Genomic DNA, 27,047 nt, shown 5'->3' on the forward strand with positions numbered 1-27,047 from the left:
CTAATCAATGTCTGACAACGTAGATGGCAGATAATGTTGCCATTCCAGAGCAATATTATCTGCCATCCATTCCAGAGAAATATTATCTGCCATTAGACTACAGAAAGTTGGGTAATTCTTGACTCAGCCTCATTTCCAGCCAGGTACAGACATATGTCTTAAGGCTATGATTTTGAATTGTCCTGGGTATGCATATATACATATGAGAGAAAATTGTTTGTGTAAAAGGCACACACACACACACACACACACACACACACACACATCAATTACTTGCATCAATATAGCAATCAATTAAAAAATTGGCCCTTCTTTTTCTTATGTTTTGTTTTGCAGGAGGAATATACTTTTTGCTCAATGTGGATATAAATTTTATTTTTTGTTTACTTATTTTTCATATTTCACATCTCCCTAAAAGAAGTATTCTGGCTAATGCACAATAAAATGTTTAAATGTCTGTATGGTAAAATATAAAACAGTATATTAAAAAAAAATTAAGAGCAATCAGATTAAAATTAATGAAAAGGCGAAGGGAAGGCTTTCAGGTGACTAACCAGCCCCAGTGCTGACGGCTCCCCTAGGCTCCCCATACTGAAAAGCTACAGAGCTTTTCAGAAAGCCAGGAGAGTGGAAGCCTGCCTCATCTCCAGGGGAAGAATAGTCCATAGGGCAAGGGCAACGGCATAGAAAATTTTCTTCCTAGACCCCATCAGTTGGAGTTCTTTAACTGACAGGAATAGGGTTCTGCAACACTGAATGGGATGGGCTGATGTAATGGAACAAAGATCGTTCCATAGGTAACCTGTCCCCATGTAGGCCTTTACGGGTCACAATCAATCCCTTGAATTGGACTCAGAAGCAAACTGGCTAGAAGCAAACTCTGCTCTCACACAGGGGAGATATTATATGTATTTTTCTTTGGGCACTTAAAATTGCCCCCTCCCTAACTCGTTTTTTAGCAGCTGAAGCTTTCGGATACTTTTCAAAGTTAGAGCACATCACAAAAGTTTGAAGAGGAAATGACCAGGCATGAATGACTAGGCATGAGTGACCAAACAGAGAGCCTCCCTATATCCCTTTTCAAGAAGAAAATATTCAGGAAATCAGATTTACCATTCTATTAATACAAATTCAGCCAGAATATTTTATGTTTGCCCTCATCAGCATTTGAACCAATCACTGGGGTGATAGAACAACTTGCATAACACTTCTTTTGTTAGCTGTTCTAAAGGTTAAATCACTGTGGCTAAAAGACTGAGATTTATTTTCTATTTCAGAAACTTGTTTTAAGTACCCTAAATTTGCCTTGCCTTCAAAAGCTGTCATTTCTTCTATTATGTTGAATTTTTTTTAGATAACAGGCATTACCTTTTTGAATGCCTCTTTTCTTTCCAAATCTCCCACATGCTACCCTGAATTGAGTTTATTATAAAAGGTGAAGGAGTCAAATCAAATCAAATCATTATTACAGTATGGTTGTAGAACAGCTTAGAGATAAAGGAATAGATAGAAACTGTTTTTCTTCCAATGACTTTTACCAATCTTTTTTGTTTGGTTATCTTTTTAATGATCTACCTGAGAGTATACCTTTACAATTATGAATACATGTATACAGGTTTGTCTGTCTGTCTACCTATCGGGTGATCGATCAATTTATCTATCTTTCTATCATATATAATATTATCATAATCATTTTTTATTTATAATAAGAACAACTTACAATCAGGACTAAAAATAAATTGAAGTTTTGTATTGGTAAAATGCATAAAAAATAAAATGCAATATAGAAAATGAACAGAAAATAAGAGGCTAAAAATATGAAAAGACAGAAAAAGCTTTAAAATCAAAGGGAATTCTGAAAAATCCCCCCCCCCCAAAAAATATGGAATGCCATACTGGACAAAATATTTCACAATGAGTTTATTTTCTTGTCATAGACTGGCCAGAGTTCTTAGGAAATCTGTGGGCCCTTTAAGCAAACACAATTAGGAATTCAATTTAAATGAGATTCTGAGTTGAGTTTTTTATACTTATTCTTTTAAAATGAAATACATATTTTTCTAAACTAAATATAAAATCCTGCGAGCTTCTAGTGTACACAACTGTACAATGAAATAAAAATGAACTGCTGCTATGGAATAGGTCACCACTTGGAATATGTGCAAACTGAGAAAGTAAGTAACAATAACAAAGTCAACAAGAGCTAAGATGACTTTGATATCTCTGTATTCCATTATTAACACTCACATTTATTATTTTATGGTGCCCGATATAATTAAGAACTGTATATGCGCATTTTTTTTCTAGCTTTCCCTAGGGAAATGTATGGAATTAAAAAAAAATGAGTCATTGATGTGTGATGAATGTATATTGAACAATGACTTTCCATATCCTTTATAGGATTTAGTAATTTAAAATGAAGGGGATACTCAGTAGCTTCAGTGATCCTAAATTCAAGGCAAAAGGAAGAAGGAGTTTCCCTTTTCCAAAATGGGAAGGGAAAAATTAAGAGTAATTTTATAAATTAATGTACAAGTTGTTTTTGTTTAAGTAATTCAAAATAAAAATCTAGAAGACACCAGAAAACAACTTTTATACTTGCAAAGAAAATATATTGAGATTGCTGAAATATTTGGACAAGATTTGAATGCCAGATGCTAAAATTCTTTCAGTTATTAGGGGGAATTATAAATATTACCTATTACATTTGAAAGAAATGGTATAGCCAGATGAAGCTGTCAGTGATGGTATCAATATCAAAAGAATTTGTCATTTTACAAGAGAACAAGCAATTCAAATATAGAATGTGAGAAGCAAGAATTAAGGGAAATTTGAAAACCTCAAAAGAGAAATCAAATGCACTCAGCTGAACATTTTTGGACTAAGTGAACTTAAAAGGACGGGACTAGGTCAATTTAAATCACATGACTACATGATAAGAGCATGTTTTCAAAAATACTTGAAACGAATATACTCAGCTGTAACTTTGTAAATGACAGGATTGCATCTATTAAAGCAAGTAGATTTCAGCGAAATTATCTACTACAGTTGCAATGGCAAAAGTCATTGAGAAATCCTATGACAAATTGTAAGAGACATTAAATCAGATATTACACTAGCAAAAGGTAATAGGAATGTAAATGTTAGATATGAAAAAATATGGTTTGGCAAAAGCAACAGTTCAGGAGGTAGATTACTCTAATAAGGATTTGCAAACAGAAAATGCACTGCCAATTGTTTAAAGCAGCAGAAATGGAGACTCTACACATAGACAGTAGCAGATGGACAAGAACAAAGTAAAGTTCATTACATAATAGAAAACTGAAGATTAAGAAGTGCAGTCCCCCTGGCAAGCATACATCCAGGTGCTCATTATGGAGCTGACCATTAATTATTGGTGTCAAACATATTGGCTAAACTTAAAAAATTAAAAAGAACAAGATTTGACTTGGAAAACATATCTGTGTGAGGCTGCAACCTGGCTATTGCAGGGAAAGATAAGCAGGATGGTGATTAGACCTTCTCTCCTTTCACATATTAACCTAACCAAGTAAGTCACTAACTGGACTGAAATCCAATATGGAATTAGATTACCCTATGCTTCTTGTTCTAGAGGATTTCAATGCTTTTATATAAAGTACTCAGTCAAGAGCTACTCATAGTTTCAGAATCTCAGAATAACATGAGCCTGTCTAGGTGATATCTAATATACGTATATAAAAGTTTGGTCCCATTAGTGATCTATGCTGGAAATGGATGGAGGGTAATGCAACTCTGTTAGTTCACCTCAATTTTTAGCAGCTTTTCATATTATTGAATTATCGTTCTTAACTGCCTGGGGATATTGAATCTTGAGGCACTATTTCACAGTCGTTGAGTTCCTTCCTGACAGGACAAGTCAACAAAATGGTGTTGTTTTATGTGTAAGCTATTAACCTATGATGTCCCACAAGTATTCTCTTGCCTCCTTTTGTTGTTAAATATTTATTGGAAACTGTTGTGGGAGGTCATCTGTTCTTCTAAATTGAGATGTGATACATATGGTGATGACATCACAGTCCTATTAATCCTTACCATATGGTCCCAAGGAGGTAATTGGTACTTTGAACATGGGGTATATGAGACAAAATGTTGAGACTACAATCAGACACCACTTGCTATTAGGAAACGGTAAAATGGATTTGGGAATTGAAATTTATCCCTTTGGGACAGGACTGTATTATTCCTGAAAGAATTAGTTAGTGGATTTGAAATGTTTTTTATCCTCAGCTGGCAATGTATTTGTGATGCCAGCTATGTATAAATGTGATAAAAATGTGTATGATTATAATTACGGTAGTACATTAAACCATATTTCTCAGGTTATCTATACTATTGTTGTAGGGCTGCTTTTCAGAAGCTGCAATTAATGCAGCTTCCAGAACTCCTAACTGGTGCAGGGCACAGGAATCACATGAAACCTATACTGAAGATTCTCCACTTATTGCCAATTGCATGTTAGGCAAATTGCAAGGTATTAGTCCTTTAAGGCATGACTGTTTCAGGATGACCTCTTAGAGTAGAAGTCACAAAATGTATAATCAGAAAGAAAAAGATTAGAGAATTGTCCTTGAAAAACCTATGAATTTTGCCAGAGGCAAGTTGAAACAGTGAGCATGAAACTCTGTGAAGAAATGGAAGGTATCAAACAAAAGAGGAAACTGTTTAAAATACGGCTGTTTTTCACTGTGCTGATCACGTCCTGTATTATTTGAGTTAGCACATCCTTGCAGAGTTTGTTTGTGAAAGTCACTCTAGGACCATGAAAGCAACAGCTCTACTTCCATTTTGTCAGGCAAGAGAGGCAGAAGCTAGAAGTTGGTTTAGGGTCAAACAAAGAAACTAAGGAAGTACATACACTAATGAATTTAGTAGTTAAAAGTGGCAGGTGGGAAATTTGCACGATTCTGTTACTATATCCTTACATAATGTAGAATTAATTCATTTCGTCTTGTTCCCTGTCAGGTTTACCTGGGAAAAGTGACAAACAGCCCTATTCCAAATTACTTCTGTTTTTTTGTGCAAAAGCCTAGCTGGATTGTTTTGATGGATGATTGCCCTATATCAAAGTCTTGTGAGGTCTCTGCAGTGTTACTGTTGGAAGGAAAAGCTAATATTTTATCTCACTGAACATACTGAACAGTTATGTATAAAATTAAGTAAAGCAATATTTTATATAATTTATATCGTAGATAAAATTACGAGAAAGTCAAAGTAAATAATGGGATAATAACTCAGGCAAGCATGCAATGTGCAGCCAAGTTTCCTTATGTCAATGTGGGGAGAAAAATATTTCATTCATCTGCTGAATCTTTTGGAATAACATTTGCTTTTTGCAAAACTAGCAGTACAATTGCATTTAACGATAATATGCATCTGAAAGAAACTGCCAGGCTCCGACTTTATAGTGTTTTAATGTGTGGTAAATCACATACCTAGACGTCCAAATACTTTTGAACTCTAATCATCCCAGCTGGCTGTTAGATACTTCTGTAGAAGAATAGATTAGAACTGGCACATTCTATTTCCAGTGCATGTTCTCAATATTAAAAAAGCATATCTTTCATTATCTGCCAATTAAATGCTATCTGACATTGAATACTTTTATATGAATTAAATGATTATGAAAACCAGTGATTTTTTTCCAGCCATCTAAAAGACCATTTTCATTTCTCAATAAAAAGATAATTTATGGAACAAACAATATTAAGTGACATACAGCAATGTTTTATTAAAGCAGATAAATTTCAGTACTATTTTGGATGGCATGTGTATGAAGAAGAAGAGAACTGAAGTGAGTTTAATCACAGATGTTTAGAAAAATTATATCCAGATCAGATTACACGTTGATTTGGTTCAAGAATCATATAAAATTGACTTATGGTGCATAAATTAACCAGAATTAGTTTCATATGATTTGCTAAATTAAAATCATACAAACACATGGTAAGCTAAAACAAAAGTTCAGTGCCATGTGTGAATCTCTGCTTTCCTGTACTTTTCCCGTCCAGGGACACATTACCTAAGACTAAAAAGATTGCCTATTCGTGCTCTAAATGGGGTCAAGTTACCTCAAGGAATCCTTTCTTTTATATGAACCTGGTCACACATTAGTCCATGAAATCAATCTAATGATAAGAGTAGATGGGACAGCATTTTATTCAGCTGCTACACTAAACTGTTCTATTGTAATAGAATAATATTTGAGTTTATTTTTTGTTTTTTTTTAAATAGTTTTTTCAAGAATTATTTTTTTTGCTTTTCTATTTATGGTTAATTTTGTTTAGAAAAAAAAAAATTTTTGCTTTTCTATTTATGGTTAATTTTGTTTAGAAGATTATTTATATTTTTTGTTTTTTTAAAATAGTTTTTTCAAGTATTATTTTTTTTGCTTTTCTATTTATGGTTAATTTTGTTTAGAAGATTATTTATAGTTGGTTGTAATTAAGTTTACATCAGTAATTGGAAGTAATTCTGAAAAAAGAATAAAAAATCTATTAAAAAACTTTTAAAATGTTTAAAACAAATTTATAAAAAGTAAGAACAGCAGACCAGAGTTGGGGTTCCTACCTATTCAGTCCACTTCAGCCGAATAGGTAATAACTCCGACGGACAGGTGACTGTGCCAGTTCTGTCCTTGGTGGTGCCATCTTGATTTTCTGTTCTGCACATGCGCAGAACAATCTTCATTGAAAAAAATGTAATTTTTATTCCTTTTTTAATGTTTTAATGTTGTGCACATGGGCAGATTGTTGTTAAGTGCAAATGTGCACACGCACACATTTTTTGGGTGCCGAACCAGTAGTAATGGCAGCTGGAACCCACCCCTAAAGCAGACATATAATACATTTTTACTATAAAAGTCAATTCCATTCCACATACAATCAAATTCTATTTTGCCTTGCTAATAGATTTCACTGTTGCCTGGAAACTACTGGTGCACTTTTCAAGATATTTGTTTCTAGGGCCCATATATGGTATTGTCTCCCAAAATTACTGCATCTTTTCAAGTATATTATCCTTGAAAATTCGAATAAAAATGAGCCACAAATTGCCTAATTAGTTCTTCAAATACTGCAAAGTATCATGAAAGATCTCAATTAAGTCCTTTGGAAAAAATGATGTTCCTCAGTTTGTTGGGGTTTTTTTTATTAGCACATTGCACCAAACATTTAAGCACCTCAGTTTACTTTAGCATAAACTTTTTTTCCAATTTGGATGCATCTAAATGTAAATTGTCTAATACTTTTTTAAACAACAAAGGGTTGAGATTAATTCTTCACATAAAGTTAATTCACACAATTTATTATCTAAATATTAATAGAATGGAAGAACATCTTGCTTTCAATTTATGGAGCATAGAATGCAAGGGTTGAAAATCAGGTTGGCTGTAACCCTACCCTTGAAAATTATCTAGTCCAATGTTTTGCCCAATGTTAGAATATACTACTAGAGTATATAGGTTAACAAAGCAGTGGTGACTTTTCCCAATTAAAAACAAATGCTGCACTATTCTTCATCCACTCCCCCATATAATCATGCCAAAGTCAGAGATGCAAAATATCCATTTAGACAGAACTACCAACCTTTCCCTTTTAGGATTAATTGCTTTAGATGCCAGAAATGGAAACCGAAGTTGCCCTCCTACAGATATAAAAATGGAAGATGAAGATTACTTACTTAACAACATTTGTTTTTCACACAGTGTCAACTTCGAAACAACTATAACTGAGGCCATATTTACGTTTGTTTCATTTCTTAGTTGCCATTCTTTGGGAAGGGGCGAAGTTAGAAGGATCTGGAATGTGGTACATTGACCAGATGCAACATGTGAATCAAAATCGTGGCAACGAACAACTGCTGAGACCGAGAGGAAGGTCCCACTGGATTGATTGGTTAACTTGACCAAGACACTGAGGGGGTGGGAAGTTTCTATTCTTTTTATTACTCTGAAGCATGGGAATTACCAAAGGTTAGCTTCAAATTTCTAAGTGCTGATATGATATACTCAATAAAAGGTCTTTCAAGCCTGAATGGAACTTCTCAGTCCAGATTCATTTGGTTCATTGCTCGGAACCATGACACAAGGGTTCCTAAGACTTGGATTCTTCTATTTGTAACTGAGAGTTGGGTCAAGCTAATGATGACTCAAGATCACACAGTGAATTGCATGGTTGAACAAGAATGGGAATTAGGCTCGTTGGGATTCAAGGACAGCAGTCTAAGCACTGCAAAATACAGGAGTACCTTGGTACTTATTCTTAATTGGTTCCATGAAGCATGATAAGTACTAAAATGATGAATATCAGGGTTTCAAGTAACACCTCCAATGACTATGAGTTCCAAACAAATCACATGACTTACCACGAGACCCATTCTTTCCCTGTCTGTCTCTTTTTCTATGTCAGCAATGTTCCTATCATGGTCAACTTTCTATCTGCTTTCTGCAACTGTTCCCTTTTTCCTATCGCCACACATTGAATATCAAACAAATAATGAGGGCCAGAACATTTTTGCATCAAAATGTGTCAAGTACCAAACTCAACGAGTTTTGAAGTGGTCGAGTACTGAAGTACTCTATTGTACCTCAATCTCTATTGGTTCGCACACCAACTTTACATATCATGCAGTACCTCTCTGATTATTAATGCTCTGATTTTCTCTCTCTCTTATGATTAATGTTCTGCTTTTCACATTTTCCTCCAAAATATCAACATTGTTTTCAATGACTGCCAGGAGGCGAGAGGACTAAATAAGAAACATGTTAATGATGTCACCTGATTGCCTGTTTGGACATCACTAGATATGGTGTTTTTGAGTGGGGGAGAAGGAGATTTAGTGAAATTATGGTATCTATAAGTATACTTGAATGATGATTTGGAAAAGAAAGCAGAACTGGGCTTCATGCATGTACCAGCATCATTTGACCATGGGGTCAAATACATTATTAGTTTGCAGTCCCTACACTTCCCAAATTGACCTAAGTGACAAGTCCAGCCCCCCTGAACTCAGTTGACTCTTATCTAGTGCCAGTTTGGTTTGATCGTTAGTAGATCAGATTCGTGTGTATAGGCTGCATACTTTTGAACTCTATCCTGGCTCCTGGTTTCAACTGCTGGCGGACAAGCTAAAAGTTGGGTCAATTATTGTATGGAGTCCAGATTGATTTCTATGCTGTAAAAATACTGTTGAGATAATTCACCCAAATTTCTACAATCTACACTTGTTACATCCTACACAGAAGGGTAGGAGCTGTGTGACAAGATTTTTGGGAAGCAGCCAACTATCTCTGGCTGATGCAAGATCCTCCATATTTAAAACTCAGGGTTTTTGCTAACCACGTGGATATAATTGAATACTTTGTTTTGTTTTAGCAGTATTTTTCTTTCTGGTCACTGTATTATATTTTCTTTCCAGTCATTTGGCCATTGTAAGGGATATAAGTATATAGTGCTGAATTTTGATAACATGTTATCAGACTGCACATAATAAAAACCTGCCAATACATTCCAACGTTTGTATAACACAATTTTTAATTTTTAAAAATTAGTGTCCTGATTAAAGTTATCCAAACCAAAACATTAAAGTAACATTAGTGGAAAGTCATCTGCTTTCCACACCCCTTGTTTCTAATATTATTACACTATAATTTGTAGCAGAATATCACAATAAAAGTTGTGCTAATATCTGTTTCAGAAAAATGAGAATAAAATTGATACGCCAGATTTAAATACAGCATATGAATTAAACATAAATAATATGAATTTAAAATGAATTTAATGAAAAATGAACAGTATTATTGCACTCTCCAATATAAATATTGAATAACAGTATGATGAAAGTTTCTCCCAATGAATGAATCTCTCTCATCCCATTATTTTTAAAATAGTTCATCACTCCTCATTGGATTATTTTATTCTTGTTTCAAGACAGAAACAGAAGTAGTCCATCCAATTCATCTCATTTGGATTTGCTCTTAGCATCTTTTATTGCTCTCATTCATGCGTGCAAGACCTTTGATGCTATAAAATCAGGAAACAAGGATCATTTGGTTTCTGGAATGATATTTCTTGTTAGTAGGGTAGTATAATAAAATCCAGAAAAGCAATTTTCCAGATCATCTTCCAGTAACATAATTACTCTGATTTTTTTCCCCCTCATATTCCTCCACTCCCCTGGACTAAGGCATCTTTTCAGTAATAGTCCTATTCCCTCTTCTCCCCACCCCATAACAGTCATGCTCCCTCTTTTATGTTTATGTTTAGGGTTTGGAATATTACATCAGACCATTCCATCAGTTAAAGAGAGTTTGGGTTCACAGGCAATGATTTTCAGTTACAGTACATTTTCCCCATATTCTGCAATAGCTTCCCACTAGAGATCAGGCTAGTATACAATATTGTAATAGAATTGTTCTTTTATTAGTTCTTAGTTTTTTACAATATTTTAATGGTGCAAATCATCAGAAGTCATTTTCTGAATCCAGGAGTACATAAACACGATCAATCAATCCAGTTACCTATTATTAATTTCCTTTAGTCCTGAGTTTTCAATTGCACCGACTTCCTTACTTCTGATTTACAGAAGCAAATTTGTAGCTATGTATAAATTACAATATGTTTATTTATTTATTTTGTTTCTATTTACTATACTGAAAGAGAACAATCTAATTTTATATGATAATCCTGAATGTTACTTTATTATTGTATGTCATAACATGTGGCAGCAGAATAATTACCGATAGTTTCTGAACTCCGAAAAACAAACAGTTATTATCAGTGGTTATACAGTACTTGAATGGGACTTCTTCCCCACCCCCAAATCCCAGAGATGTTTAAAAAGGGGGAAAGGAAAAGTATTGGAATAATTCCACAGCAAGATACATCATGTACTGTAGTTGCCAGCAAGCAATATAAACATGGCCAGGAGATGTTGTTAATTTAAATGAAACTTTTTCTGCATATTTTATATAACAATAAACAATGTTATAGACATAGCAAAAGAAATTCATAATTACATATATATGAGCCATCCACAAATTTAGAATTCATCATCTGTTGTAATGATTCATTTTAAAATTATAGTTTATATAAGAATAACCCAACAGTCTATAATGTACACAAAACTCTTGTCTTAAATGCAGGTTATTTCTACACTAATGCATATAACAAATAAAATGGTATAATTTACTAAATACAATAGATTTACTTATCATTTTCTCTTCCCTACACTTCATAATTCTACTGAAACTGCTCCTTCTATTTGTCAAGTATTGTAACATTATGAGAAAATAAAATGCCTTTAAAAGTTCTAGGTGATCCATCACTGGAGTTTTTAAAGAGGAGATGGACACCCATTTATTCAGAATGGTATAGGGCTGTCATGGCAGGTGGCACGTGGAGCTATTTGTCAAGTACACGAGGCCTTGACCTGTCAACTGGACAGTGCGCATTGAGGCCATTTTTTGCCCTCCGGAGGCTTCCTTAAAGCTTCCTATGGGGAAACCGGAAGTTTGGGAATAGACTGCCGGGTTGCTCATAGGACCATTTTTTGCCCTCTGGAGCCTTCAGGAGGCTTCCCTGAAGGCTCCAGAGGGTGAAAAATGACCCTACAGATAAAATGGAAATTACTTCTGGTTTGCTCATAGGACTGTTTTCAGCCTCCAAAGCCTTCTGAAGGCCCCTGAAGGCTCCGTAGGTCGAAAATTGCCCCTTCAGGGAAACTGGAAGTTCAGGAATGGTGACTTGGGGTCCCCATAGGTCCATTTTTTGCCCTCTAGAGGTTTCAGGCAAGCTCCTGAGGTCTCCGGAGGGCATCCGGAGACCAGCAGGAGGGCTGTTTTTACCCTCCCCAGGGTCCTAGAAAGCCTCCTTGGGAAGGCAAAAAAACCATGGCAAAAGCAGAGGGGTCACTGATCACGCCCATGTGCAAACGTTGGGGGGTGCATGCACATAGCATTATAGGTGTGGCATGCTGGCTCATGACCCCCTGTGCTCCCCCCGCTTTTGGCACAGCAGCCAAAAAAGGTTTTCCATCACTGGTATAGGGTCTCTTGCTCGAGCAGTGTTGGATTACAAGACCTCCAAGATCCCTTCAAATTCTGTTATTCTAAACCAAGGGTGTCAAACTAGCGACCCACGTGATGGATGCGTAAGACATAGGCGACGCCCACTCCAGCTCCATGAAGGGGAAAATGTCATGAAACATGATGTGACGGCAACATGATGCCATGTGTTTGACATCCATATTAGCAATAGCAGTTAGACTTATATACTGCTTCATAGGGCTTTCAGCCCTCTCTAAGCGGTTTTACAGAGTCAGCATATTGCCCCCAACAATCCAGGTCCTCATTTTACCCACCTCGGAAGGATGGAAGGATGAGTCAACCTTGAGCCGGTGAGATTTGAACAGCCGAACTGCAGAACTGCAGTCAGCTGAAGTAGCCTGCAGTGCTGCATTTAACCACTGCGCCACCTCGGCTCCCTGTATATTCTATACAGTATTCTGTAACTCAAGAATCTTCATTTTCCATGTATATCCTACATATTATAAAGCTGTTACTATTAGCATTAATAACATACATTAAGTCTAATACAGTAGTGTCTGCCTATAGAATTGGAGTAAAACTCTGAATACTAAATGTTCTTTATATTTTATTTACAGCACTACATTTCTCCAATGACATAAAATGGCATGAAATGTGAAATCAGGAATTGCTTCTATGATTAAAATAATAATAGATAGGAAATGGATAAATCTGAAGGTTTATAGATGATACTGAATTAACATCATGTCTTACACTGCAAACTATCATACACAAAATTGTGTACGTAAAATCTTGGAGAAATTATTAGGGTGAATATGGTGTTTTGGACGGTTCCACCACAAAACCGCGGTAGACAAAAGCGCGCTCGACGAAAGCGCATACGTGACGTCATCACAGCGCGACGAAAACATTGTGCTGTGAGCGGTAAATTTAAAATTAAAGCGAAAACCTTACCCTAACCCCCCCAAACCTAACCCTAAACCTAACCCTAAACCTAACCCTAAACCTAACCCTTAACCTAACCCTAAACCTAACCCTTAACCTAACGCTAAACCTAACGCTAACCCTTAACCTAACGCTAAACCTAACCCTAACGCTTAACGTAACCCTAAACCTAACCCTAACCCTTAACGTAACCCTAACCCTAAACCTAACCCTTACCTTTATGTGAATCGGCTTGCTTTAATTTTATTTTAATTTTAATTTAATTTATTTTTAATTTTTTTTATCGCGCTGCTGATGACGTCAGGTACGCGCTTTCGTCGAGCGCGCTTTAGTGGACCGCGGTTTTGACGGGTCACGGTTTTGGACTAATGAAAGTCACTATGAACCAAAGGAATCAAGAACCAAGACACTTTCCACTAAGAATAAATGCAGAGAAGAGATCTTTAATGCCTCCTTTGCTCTTTAACTTCAAACACAGTCCTTATTTTGCTTTGCATCTCTCCAGCACCATGATGACAAACCTATGACATGTGTACCAGAAGTGGCACGCAAAGCCCTCTCTGCTGGCACACGCACCATCGGCCCAGGTCAGATCTCTGTGGCGTTTCTTTCGTGAGCTTCTGTTCCGCTGCAAACAACAAAACTGAAGCTCACAAAAGAAAAAGATCTTACCTCTTGCCACACTGCCAGAGATACCACACCTTCTGGTCTCTGCTGCACATGTGTGCGCTCATGTGTGCATGCATATATTCACTCATGTATGTGCATGCTTTGGGCACTCAGTGTCTAAAAAGTTCGCCATCACTGTGATAGCAGAATTCTCACACGGAGAAGAATCTGACATCTTATCTTTCTTTCCAGAGCACAATTCCACAGCCAAACTAAACTGTTCAAAATATCTTTGAAATCCTCAAGTTTGTATCACTTCAAAATACTTTATTGTACATTGGAATGAATGTTATTTTTGGGAATCTGAATGACTCCACAGATATTTTATTAGTTTTATAGAGTTTTATAAAGCAAAATGATTTGAAATTATTTTCTAACAATTTTAAATAATAATTTTACCATCCTGTAGAAAGTCAACTTCAGTAATATAGTATATGAAATCAATTTTATCAGTTTACACTTTCTACGGTAACTGATCATTGTTAATCATTTCAGCAGCCTAATATCCCAAAATGCAATGCCCATGATTCAGAAATGTTACACCTGAAGGATCAGGAGATGCTTAGAACACAAATATAAATATATGAAAATACGATTTACATGTCAAACTATATATAATTTTTCTAACACTTACAAATTTGTTTGATAAAAATGCATACATTATAAAATTGATCCATTATGTACCATCAGGTCCTAGTTGGTTCTTAGCAACCACATAGATTTTCTCCATGACAATGAACTGGCCTAATCTGGTTTTTTCAGGTCTCCCAATAATGCACTCATTACACTGTAACTGAGTCTAACTACCCTGCACATGGTAAAAATTCCAAGAAATGTTTTATCTTATATATTAGGGGAAAGTACGTGAAAAACATATATGTGAGAAAAATTAGTACAAAATGTGTATATTTTTGTAAATATCATGAAATAAACTGGTTTGTGCTATTAAAAAATGAAACAGATAGTGTCCCCCATGCCTACTTGGCATTGTAGCTTTCCTGGTGTTAATTAAGCTACTTCCTGAATAAAGTTTTTAAGCACAGATGAAGAATGAACACTGAGAGGTTCTTATATGACTCCAGTGACAGTGTAACACAGACTCTGGTGCAATGTTTCACATATACAAAGCAAAGTCAGACAGAAAGATAATATAACTCTATCAAGAAACAGAGAACTGTAAGAATGCTAGGGGAAAAAATACCCTACACAAAACCACATGCAGCACCATATATGGCTTTGGAAATAACTGGAATATCTTCAAGAATTTTTCAGATAGATAGGTAGGTAGGTAGGTAGGTAGGTAGGTAGGTAGGTAGGTAGGTAGGTAGGTAGGTAGGTAGGTAGGTAGACAGACAGACAGACAGACAGACAGACAGACAGACAGACAGACAGACAGACAGACAGAGAGAGAGATAGAGATAGAGATAGAGATAGAGATAGAGATAGAGATAGAGATAGAGATAGAGATAGAGATAGAGATAGAGATAGAGATGATAGAGATAGAGATATCCTCTAAAAAATCAAATTAGCATTTTTAATAAATTTCAAGAGCACTACTATTTTTGTATTTTCACACTGCAGAAATTTTAACAGTGAGTTGTCTTGCTGTGCTGCAATCCCTTTGTTGAAGTTTCTCCCCTTTGCAATTTTCTTTTCCAATGTAGGCACACCACACACGACATCTCAAAATCTATTTCATGAATTTGTCTTAAGGAGAATTAAAAAGACATAGTACCATACCATGATGCCAAACCTCTGCGGCTAGTTTAGAAAAGAAAAACATTAATATCACTTACCTTCTATTGGCGAAGTATTCAAGTGTCTACAGAGGCCTTCTGTGTCCCCGTACGTCTCTTTAATTTTAACCACTGCTTCCGTTCCTCGAAGTTCCATAAGAGAACGCAGATCCTGAAGCGTACACCCAAATTCTCCTGCATGATTGGCCTCATTTCTTTGGTTCTTTGAATAAAAATCGCTGTTGGTCATGTCACCCATTGCTGCTGATAATATTGCTCTGTTCAGTGTGCTATGTACAAATTAAAAATTTGTAAAGATAGAAACTCAAATTCCAGCCTAAGAACAAATCCACTTTATGTGAACAGTAACATGAGCAGAGTAAGCAATGAGTGATAGAAATGTCTCCCACCAGGTGATAGTCCACAAGATGGCTGTTTTCAAGATTGCAGTCCAATTGAACTCCATTCACTCTTTCCCATTATGCTGGATCCGGGCAGTTGGCATCTACATGGTCATTTCTTTTTTCAGACCTTAAGAAACAAATCCAAAAAATGCATTAAAAGGATAAGCCAGATGTGTAGAAATTCATTCCATCATATCATTCTGAAATGCGGCAGTATAGTACAACTTTATGTGTACTAACAGTCTTACAGAGATGGCTCCATATATTTCTGTCATACTAGCTGTGTCACCCAGAGCACTCTTTCCAGTTTCAGAAGCTAGTATAACAGTCTTACTTTAATCAAGTCCCAAGAGCACCAGCTAAATGAGATGGCTCATGAATATTAATAAATAAAGCATTAGTCCAACAGCCTAGATGTGCCTCTGGTAGGGACTCTTGTTCAAACTGCTATATCTATCTTTCATCTAACAAAAACACCCCCCCCCCAAAAAAAATTCTACAACTTACTAAAGACTATGACTCATAAAAATTAATTGAATGTTATAAGCTTATGATTTCATCCATTATAGAAACTATTTTTCATTGCAATGCAAATAAAACTGGAAAAGGAACATTTACATTTCCAATGTCAAATACATTTAAACATATCAAATCTTGCCATATTGACAGTCTATGGTGATAAAAACAAACAGAAAGAGGGAGATTTAAAAAATAGCTGAATGCCTTTAAGGTAAATTTTATTCGACAAATTAAAAGTTCTTTCTTTCAGCATCACTTTTTTTCTGATATCTACAGCATGAAAAGCTGAACATTTCCTGCAGATCCTAAATAGGCAAACATGCCTACCTGGTTTTAGCAATAGCAGTTAGACTTATATACCGCTTCATAGGGCTTTCAGCCCTCTCTAAGCGGTTTACAGAGTCAGCATATCACCCCCACAGTCTGGGTCCTCATTTCACCCACCCCGGAAGGATGGAAGGCTGAGTCAACCTTGAGCCGGTGAGATTAGAACCACTGAACTGCAGATAACAGTCAGCTGAAGTGGCCTGCAGTACTGCACCCTAACCACTGCGCCACCTTGGCTCAATATAATATTCAATATTCAGGAATAATCATGGGTAAATTTCAAGAGGCAGCAATTTAACATGTTATTAAATTTGTTTCCCAGATATACTTGCTAGTGAGCTTCATACACATTCTCCATAGCCAGCTATTCCACTTCATCATTGAGAGTTTAACTTTCTTAGAGCTTTGTTTTGTTTAAGTGGATTGAAGCCAGTGTGTAAATTTAAAAGGGTTTGCTCATTGAAAAACAGACTTTTCTAAAAGTTAATACAATTTTTTAATAAGAGCCATTAACCATGTGCAGTAATATGCCTGTGCATATTTTATAAAAATAATACATTTTAAGGTGCATACAAAAAAACATGAAAGTTTAATCTTCCTAATCTGCAGCAATAGAACTCTGTGGAAAAAAATCAGTGGCTGAATATAAAGTCTGAAGACAGGTGCACAAACTCCAAATTACAATTTCATTTAATCCTGATATTTTTGAAAAGTAGCCTACTTCAAACTAACCTTGACTGCTAAATACTCTATGGAAAATGGTTTATGCCATTTTCTTAATGACAATATGTAAGAACTTCACTGTTTCTTTCTTGAATTCAAATTTCCCAATTCAGCCTTCGAATTGGATGCCTTCAATACAAGCGCTAAACAAATCTGACTCTCTTCAACTTTCTGAGATCAGCATGAAGATGAGCTTTACTGGGTCCAGTGACGTGCGGTGAGATTTATGGCTGGTGAGACACTGACACAGTGGTGGGTTTCAAAATTTTTTAGACTTGTGGACTTCAACTCCCAGAATTCCACAGCCAGGCATGCTCAGTTCCGATTTAAAGCAACAGCATTTGTTTTTCTCCATTGCGAAAAAGTTTCCTTCATTCTTTTTCTTCTCGCTCCTAGACCATTCCATCAGAAGTTGGATTGGACTATTTCTCCTACCCCCTTCCCTCTCTCACTCACTCTCTCTTAAACAAACACAAACACAGAAGTTGGATTGGAGCCAATCCGAACCTTTGATTGCAGGCAGAGCCACGTTGCCTTTTCAAACTTGTAATTAGTGAAGCTGGGCTTATATAGTTTTATCCAGGTGTGTGTGTGTGTGTGTGTGTGTGTGTGTGTTTGAAAAGGCAATGTGGTTCTGCCTGCAATCAAACTACACTTGGGGAGGGACCTACACTTGAGGTTGAAGTTTGAATTCCTCCCCTTCCCTCTGACCCACATGTACCTTTTCAAGCTGTTCAGTTTCAACTCTGCTCTTGCCTGTCATCATGAAAAGAAAAAAAATGTAAAAGGAAAAAGGCAATAGCTGAGGTCAGGCTGAGCTAGTTGTTGCCAGAGTCACCATGGATTGTTTAAAAAATTGTTTAAAAAAGCCTCTAAAAAGTGCCCTCTACAGGAGGAGGCGGGAGAATGACATGCCTCACCTATGTCAGGAATTTTTAGGCTTTTAACCCTTGCTTAACTCTGCTCGAGTGATCATAAAACGCCTAAAGTCAGACTAGATGAGACACATTGTTCTCCTGCCTCCTCCTGTAGAGGGCGCTTTTTAGAGGCTTTTTTAAACAGTTAAGCACTAAGCAGGGTCATCCACGGTGACTCTGGCAGCAACTAGCTCAGCCTGACCTCAGCTCTTGCCTTTTTCCTTTTCCTTTTCCTTTTCCTTTCATGATGACAGTGGTGAGGCTCTGCCTCCCCTGCCTCCCCTGACTGCACGTCCCTGATTGCGACATTTAATCCAAAACTGGAAATTATTACAAAAGCTATTTCCTCTTCTAGTTGCTCGGCTTCACATTTCAGATATGTCACGTTACCTCTCTTAACATTACCAATGTGTTTGTATGCCTATGTGAATTCTGTAGGAGTGAAAGAAACACCAGAAGCATAATTGATGAGAAGGTTTCAGCTGAACATAATTTGAGAAAACATGATCAGATTCTTCTACATATTTTAAAAATACTTTCTGATCGGCAAATGTTGGGTAAAATATGCTAAATGCACACACAGAGAAAGAGAGAGGGGGAGGGAGGGAGAGAGGGAAGAAGGGAGAATAATCTGCCTTTTTGTGTACAAAACTACAGAAACAATTTACATTGACAATTTACACTGGATAACCAATTACACTGGATAACCCTGTAAGGTCATCTCCGATTGACAGTCATGTGTTTATACTTCTAAATGGATCTTTTTGAATGAGATTAGGTTGCAAGATATCGCTAAGTCCAAAAGCTTTACTATTTCATGAGGGTTTGAAATATTTACTGTAGCATGGAAAAAAAACCCTCCAGTGTCTTTTAAGTCTAATGAAATCAATGTAGAAGACAGACAGACGACAAATATATGTTAGATATAAATGACAATATCGATGTCAAAAAATATTTTATGTAACAAGAGTTTTTACTGAAAGCTAGGCTGCAACCAATGGATCCTTCCTTCATTAGCATTTCACTTCAGCTTTAAAATGTGTTCTTTTTGTGGCACAATTCACTAATTTTAGAAGTAGTTCTACTGTGAACTCTCTTTGATTAAAAATTCTTGCTGGGATAAACTTAGAAGTAGCTATTTGATTAGGTGTCACGTTCCATCTTTTCTAAAAGTATATCATTTTGGCAGCCAACTTTAGGCATGCTACATGCTACAAAATAATTTGCCTACTTAATATTTTATTTGAGAATCAATTAAAAATTAACCAACAAACAAAAGGCAAAAGAGGTATTTATCTCTTATTAATGTTTAAGGAACAATTGAAATTCTCTATATCAGATAACCTTAGGAAGATAATATGCAGTACTATGGTTTTGTAAGGTATATTGTCATATGGTAAAAATACAGAACACAAATAGTACTAGCTATTTGCTACTAGCTATAAATTTTAGTTTCTTATTGAACCTGATATGAAATCTGTATGAAGAGTTTATGAATTTTACACCAATATTAGCAGTTTATTACAACTGAAATTCCTCAGCACTACTTCCTCCTAGGAATCTAGAGGCTCACAATAAAATCAACAAACACTGAAATAACATAAAACTTAACATGGCCTACAATTTTCAAACATTCAAACTTTCAATTTTCCCAACTTTGTTTTGTACAATATAAAATTCTAGTGATTTTTAATTCATTGACCATGTGCCATCAAGTCAGTGTGAACTTTTAATGAACACATACCGGTATATATTTTTCCCCAGGATAATCAGTGTCAAAGCTGGTCCTTCAGATCTCTCAATGGGGCAACCATTATTATTATAACTAATTCATCAATCTTGTTTTTGGCCAAAATCTTTTTTTCTCCTTTTTTTTCACTAGTATTATAGATTCTCCAGAGAATTCAGTCTTTATAGAACGCACCCAAAAAGTACCAATTTGAGTCTGGTCCAGAGGTGGTATTCTTTTTTTATATTTATTTTTTATTTTTAAACAAACAAAAACAAACAAAGACATAAAACATATACAACCTTCTTCACTTCATATAACAGGTTGTTTGGTTACAAGATTTTGTGTGTCCTTTCCATGGTCACCACTTACAATTATGTATAGAATCAGAAATTATTCATTAAATAAACATAAGTACATTATTATCATTATATATCAATTATTCAACTGTAATTATTATTCCTTAATTTTAAACAAGTTATTCTAAATATTGAATTCCTACATACAACATCATTTTGCATCAATAGTTCAACTCCAATTATTATTTCTACATTTTAAATAGAATATTCTATATATTGAGATCATACAACATCATTCCATTACATTGTTCTAATCTGTTTAATAAGGCTAAACCCTTAAAGTATTGCATATATCATTCTATTATTCTTAAAATATAAAAAGTTCTCCAACATTTTCCATTATCATGATTTTTTATCTAATCATTGATAGAACAAGTCCTAAACCTTGTAAAATTGTTCATCTTCTTATTCTCTAATTTCAAATGTCAATTTACTCATTTCCGTACATTCCATTATTTTTTGAATAATTTCCTCCTGCGTTGGTATTTTCTCATTTTTCCAATTTTTTTGCAAATACAATTCTAGCTGCTGTTAAAACATTTACAATCAAATATTTCAAATCTCTATTACATATTTCTGGTATAATTCCCAATTTAAAAAATCTCTGGTTTTAAGTCTATATGTTTTGTGTCATTTTCTGCAACCACATGTGGATCTTAGTCCAATATCCACCACATATGGTAATATGAACCCGGTGTCTGATGACATTTCCAATACTTTTCTGATTTATTCTTGAACATTCTTGCTATCCTCGTCAGGGATAGATGCCACCTGTAAAACATCTTATACAAATTTTCTTTATATGCTGTTGATATTGTCATTTTATAATTTTGGGGCCACAATTTCTGCCACTTCTCTAATTCAATCCTATGCCCCAAATTTTTCCCCCAGGCTATCATAGATCCTTTAACTTGTTCTTCTTCTAACTCAGAGGTAGTATTCTACTGGTTTGGCCCGGTAGCAGAAATTGCGGGTGGCTTCGCCTGGCTCTACAACATCCCATTTAGGCCATTTTTTCCACCAAAAGCACATACGCAAAAGGATCTGCACCTGCGTGGGGGTGGCGTAGAGAAGCATTCCTTGGAACTTTTCTTAATTTTCAAAGTCTTGTATTTATTCTATACACTTTCTCATTTTCTACTGTGTATCTTCTTCATTCCATTCTCCCAAAATTGCCAAAGCTTTAATCAACTTTGCCATAATGTCTTCACCAGAATCCTCTGGGATCATTCTGAATCTCAAGCAAAAAAGCTTCTCTTTTAACTCCAATAAAGCAGATAATTTAAATCTCTTTCCATCTCTCTATACTTTCTTACTGTCCAAAATTTCCACTTCATCTTTACTTTACATCTATAGACACTTGTTTTACAGAGTTCTCCATCTTTTCAACTTCTTTTACCTCCTCTTTCATCTTTACTAATCTTTCATCTGTTCGCTCTTCAAAAGTTGTCAATTAAGTGATATTAAGTGATTCAGACAATTATTTATCTAAGTAAATAAACATTTATCAAACATTTTCTGAAGCAACTCTGGTACAATTCCTCTTTCTGCACGTTGTTCTAATAACCCCCTTCTACTTTTTACTATTTTTCTTTTCTGGTGGTTGCCATTCTAATATTGTAACCCAAAAATAATCATATCCCAATTACAACAGGAAAAATAAAAGACAGACTTTCCATTTTTTTTCCTATCTTTTTTTCTATTTTTTGTCTTTCTGTACCTTTTTATCTCAAATGGTATAATTTTAGTCATTATCATAATCCAGCTCAGATTATATTTATGTTTATTTACAAAATCCACCAATAACGTTCATGCTTGCCTATTTAATTCTAGTATTTTCAATAGCACTTCTCCAAAATTTAATTACAAAATTTCTGTCATTTTTATTCATTTTTAACTTTCTTCCATTCAATTTGTAGGAAATGACTAAGAAGAACTTGAGGAAGGGGTCAAAGTATCATCAATCATAAGTCTCTTTGTGCCCATCTAAGTCCAGCTCATCTTGAACTCTTTCTACTCTTATCTCTCACTAATTTCCTTTGTCTATCAGTAGTTCAAATTCTTGTAAAGAGCTTAAGTTTCCAATAAATCTTTATGTCCATTTGAACTGTCTGGATCTCCTGATTTTCCTGGTGCTTGACACAATTCTTGTTAAGCTTTTTGCTAAAAATTTAAAGCCTTTCAAAAACTTTTTCCACCTTATTTGGGGGGAAAAAATTTGATTCCCCAAGTGGATAAAACAATCATCTTCCATTTCAGTTTTATCTCATTCTATCCATCTGATACTTTTTAGTTGTATTCTCTAGCTAATCATAATCTTTTATTCTTCCTTATCCCTTTGAGAAAAACTAACCCAAAATCCAACTTTAACCCTTAAAGACTGATCAAATATAATATTCTATTGTTTATTTTAATTTGTCTTATATTGTATGTATATGTATGTGTATATGTATGTATACATGTGTGTGTGTGTGTGTATTTGTAGATTTTCATGGGTACAGTTATGCAGGCTTTGGTGTATTTGGGTCTTTTTCCATGTAAGATTGGGAGTATCTTGGCGACATTTCGACGAGATCCCACTCGTCATCCTCAGGTTGGTGTCTTCGGCCTCATGCCTATGCGAGCAAAGCATGATCGGAGCTGCCGTCCCTCTATAAAGGACACATCATCTACCAGAAAAAAACACACACACCAACCGCTACTTAAATGCACAATCCCATCACCACCCTGCACAGATCAACTCCGTAGCCAAGACCCTCATCTCTAGAACCAAATGTCTAGCCGACAAAGACCACCTGAAAACTGAATTACACACTCTTACAAACATATTAATTGCCAATGGATTCCAAAGAAACACAATTACCAACCTGATCCAAAAGAAGACACACATCCCAAAGAACTGAGACACAGAACAGGACAACGGCATCGCCCTCCTCCCTTACATCAAAGGCACCACAGATAAAATCAGCAAAATTCTCCACAAATATAATATCAAGATAGCCTTCAGCACTGACCAAAAAATAGACAAAATCTTAAGAAACCCCCAAAACAAGATCCAGCTAGAAAACCAAGGAGTCTATGAAATACCATGCAAAATCTGCCCAGCCACATACATTGGACAAACTAATAGGAGAATAAATGCACGCATCACAGAACACAAGAACGCAGTCAGAAAAGAAGAAAAAACGTCCTCCCTCTTCCAGCATCTTAAGGCTACAGGACATGAAATTGACTTTGAAAGAACCAAATTAATCTCCAAAACTCAACACTTCAACAAGAGAATAATTATGGAAGCCATAGAAATAGAGAAACACCCCTACAACATGAATAAACGTGATGATACCTCCCACCTACCAGACATCTGGAAACTAGCCCTAGTTAACAAATGAGTCCCAGCCACGAAAACCGACACCGGACCCAGAACAACACAGGACGCAATCACCAATCACCCTCACCAGACTCAAACACAAACCCATCCCATAGACGAAATGCAACCACCATCCAGAAGCCAAACCACGGTGGCATCACCAACAGCTGCACCCTGCTCTGACCCCCACACAGACTGCAAACTCAGAGCCAAACCAAAGTCCGGGATGTTACACCTCAGCTATCTGCTCAGGACATTACATCACACAACTCAGGAGGTTACAACACAAAGGGTCAAGATGTTACAATGCAGCCAACCCCCCAGGAGGTTGCACCACAAGACTCAGGATATCACTACAATCGAGCTCAGGAGGTCATCACACAGCCCATTACCCAGGTTGTTACAACAAAAAAGAACAATAGGCACACAGCTAGGACCTCAGCCACACAGGATGTTACAAAACAGCTGACTAATCTGCAAACATCAACAGCAACACACACACACACACACACACACACACACACACACAGACAGATAGATAGTATGTCCAAATGTGGGAGGAAGATCACTACTTCCATTCTCTGTCCTTCGGCTCATCACAAGAGACCATCCAGGCAGAAACCCAATATTTTTATTGTTGCCTTTTTGTTACATTTTGTTGTATTAGTTATATATATGTATTTGGGTCTTTTCCCATGTAAGATTGAGATTGTCTTGGCAACGTTTCGGCGAGGTCTCACTTGCCATCTTCAGGCTGGGCTTTTCTAAAGATGGCGAGTGAGACCTCCCCAAAACGTTGCTAAGACAATCTCAATCTTACACTAAAAAAACCCGAATACAACAAGACCAGCATACCTACACCCATGAAAATCTATAAAAACAAACATGTCTGTGTGTGTGAGTGTGTGTGTGTGTGTGTATTGCCAATCATATTTTTTTGTACTGAATGTTTTTTCTTATGTATGTGTGGAAAATAATTCTTACCAACTGTTTTACAAAGTTATCAGTTTATTGGAATTCTTCTCTATTGCATGATGTACCGCTTGTGTACTGGAGGCTCTTAAGTATCTTCCCTAAGTGACTTTTTCACATACATACACAGACACACACACACTTCTGTCTATTTCTGTCTCTTTCTATCTACCATCCATCCATCTACCTATCTATCATCTCATATATTTATTATTTGGTATTGCCACCCATTTTGTCATGGTGATTTGTGGCAGCAAAGTCTATAGATATAATATGAGATAAGAAAACATAAATACACACATAGGAGGAGGAGGAGGAGGAGGAGGAGGAGGAGGAGGAGGAGGAGGAGGAGGAGGAGGAGAAAGAGGAGGAAGAACAACAACAACAACAACGCAATTGAAGATAAGTAATATAATCAATAATAAATTAGCAAAAACTCAGACTTGAACAATTTCCCAAACCACGGAAACCAGTAGATCTGAAAATGTTTCCAAAAGTTCTAGAGTTGGGGCTAAACTAATCCCACATAGATCTTTGAATGTTTAGGCACAGTGATGGAAAAGTGTCTTGCTCAATGAAACCTTTTCAAAACATAACCCTCCTGACAGAGACATAGTGGGAGAGTAGAAAGAGTTGAAGAAAATGATGTTTCAAATATCCCATGCCCTCCCATTAATGGTTTTATAGGTCACAACCAAGACCTTGACTCATATCTAGAAGTCTATTGGGATCCAGTACAGTTTGTGAAGCAATGGTATCACATAGAGCAACTCATTATTGCTCATGCTGCCATTCTGGACTAACTGCAGCTTCCAGAAATTTTTCAAGGGCAACACCGGGCATAGTTATTGCAGTCATCCACATTGGGAGGCATAATGAGATGAGAATACATATAATGATTGAACAGCAGTACAGTATTAATAAATCATCATCATTTGCAACTATATTTTCATGGGGCACTTACTGGAGGATAAAAAAGCAAAGTTTTTTTTTAATTGTACATTGTTTGCCTTGGCCAAAGTTAGTTAGATGTGACATATGTACTTTCCACTATTATTTGTGAAGTGCTTCAAATGAGATGGTGTACAAAGCACTTCTATAGAAGAAAATATTTAGAAAAAAAATATTTCTTAAGTGCTTTTGGAACAAAAATAAAGCCACAAACAAACAAAAAATCCCAACAACAACAAAGAAGCCAAAGAAAGCCAGAAACCTTGCAGACTTTTAACTAGAAAGAGCTAAGGATCAGTCTTTCAAAAAAAAAAAAAAGATGGTTGTTGAGCAAAATACAGAAGTAACTGGCAGGGTTTTATGATGTTTTGATGACTTGGTTAATATATTGTGGTTGCATTTTATAGATTTTAATGTATTTTTATGGTATATAGTGAGATGCTCAAAATTAAATATGTAACATAAGCAGCTACATACATTTTCTATTTAAATATTATTAAGACAACTCAGTCTTGTGTTGGGACACTCAGACCAATGGTGGGTTCCTACCAGTTCAGACCGGTTCAGCCATACCAGTAGTGGTTTGGCGATCTGGATTGCTGGAACCGGCATCAACCAGGCCTGCCATGTCCCCAACTGGTTCTTTGGATGGCGCCATAGGCGTCACCATCTTGGTTTTTGCTTCTGTGCATGCGCAGAATAATTTATGCGCGTGCAGCGCACATTAAGCACAAGCATGCAGCGCGTCCATGAGCAAACCAGCAGTAGTGCCTTCCCGAATAGTTATTGTTACTTAGATTCTACACATTTGCCAATCAAAATTCAAAGTTTTCCAGGATAATTTGGGGCAAATTGGGAATTGCAATGCATTAAGAGTGTGTGAACAATTTTACAAGTTGTAAAGATTGACAAGTTTTGTCAATCACGTTTGCTTAATCCTTGTTCCTCATGCCTTGAGTGCTTGCTGGGTCCAGAAATTATAAATTTCTCCTTAAGAGAAGAGGTCGATTCAGCCTCAGTAAAAAAAAAAAAAGGGGGGGGCCTCTCCTGGGGAAAAAAATCATTGGGTCTGATTAATTATATAGTTAAACTTTTCTTGAGTAAATTTTCAAATGACTGAATGAATGATAAGATTAAGACACTCTTGCATGATCCCTTTCAATATGTGGTATCCATATATGAAAAGACTCAATGTTCTTCATTACAACTGTTTTAAATCCTATTTCTGGGGCCTATCCAAATTATTGTGGAGATGAGCAATGATTTTGACCAATTCCATTGCAGTGTTATATCTTTATTTTGAGGGAAGGGGCAAAATTTGTGGGGGAGAGATGGCAGGCAATT

At 36.0% G+C, this 27,047-nt stretch overlaps 1 protein-coding gene across 11 annotated transcripts in view; it reads right to left on the reverse strand.

The window, feature by feature from the left end:
• Positions 1-15,824, reverse strand: part of ATP2B2 (ATPase plasma membrane Ca2+ transporting 2) — a 134,372-nt gene extending 118,548 nt beyond the window's left edge. For all 11 annotated transcript variants that reach the window (XR_015695906.1, XM_087709128.1, XM_087709120.1 and 8 more), the window contains exon 1: positions 15,496-15,824. Coding sequence is in view for 10 of the 11 variants with exons in the window: in XM_087709128.1 (XP_087565254.1) it covers positions 15,496-15,694 (199 nt within the window). In the remaining variant the exon portion in view is untranslated. The remainder of the gene's footprint in view (positions 1-15,495) is intronic.
• Positions 15,825-27,047: the final 11,223 nt, after the last annotated feature.

This window comes from Thamnophis sirtalis, unplaced genomic scaffold (genome assembly GCF_051295495.1).
Source record: "Thamnophis sirtalis isolate CommonGarterSnake01/CBP01778 unplaced genomic scaffold, rThaSir2_p1.2 scaffold_3, whole genome shotgun sequence".
In the NCBI taxonomy this organism is placed as follows: domain Eukaryota; kingdom Metazoa; phylum Chordata; class Lepidosauria; order Squamata; family Natricidae; genus Thamnophis; species Thamnophis sirtalis.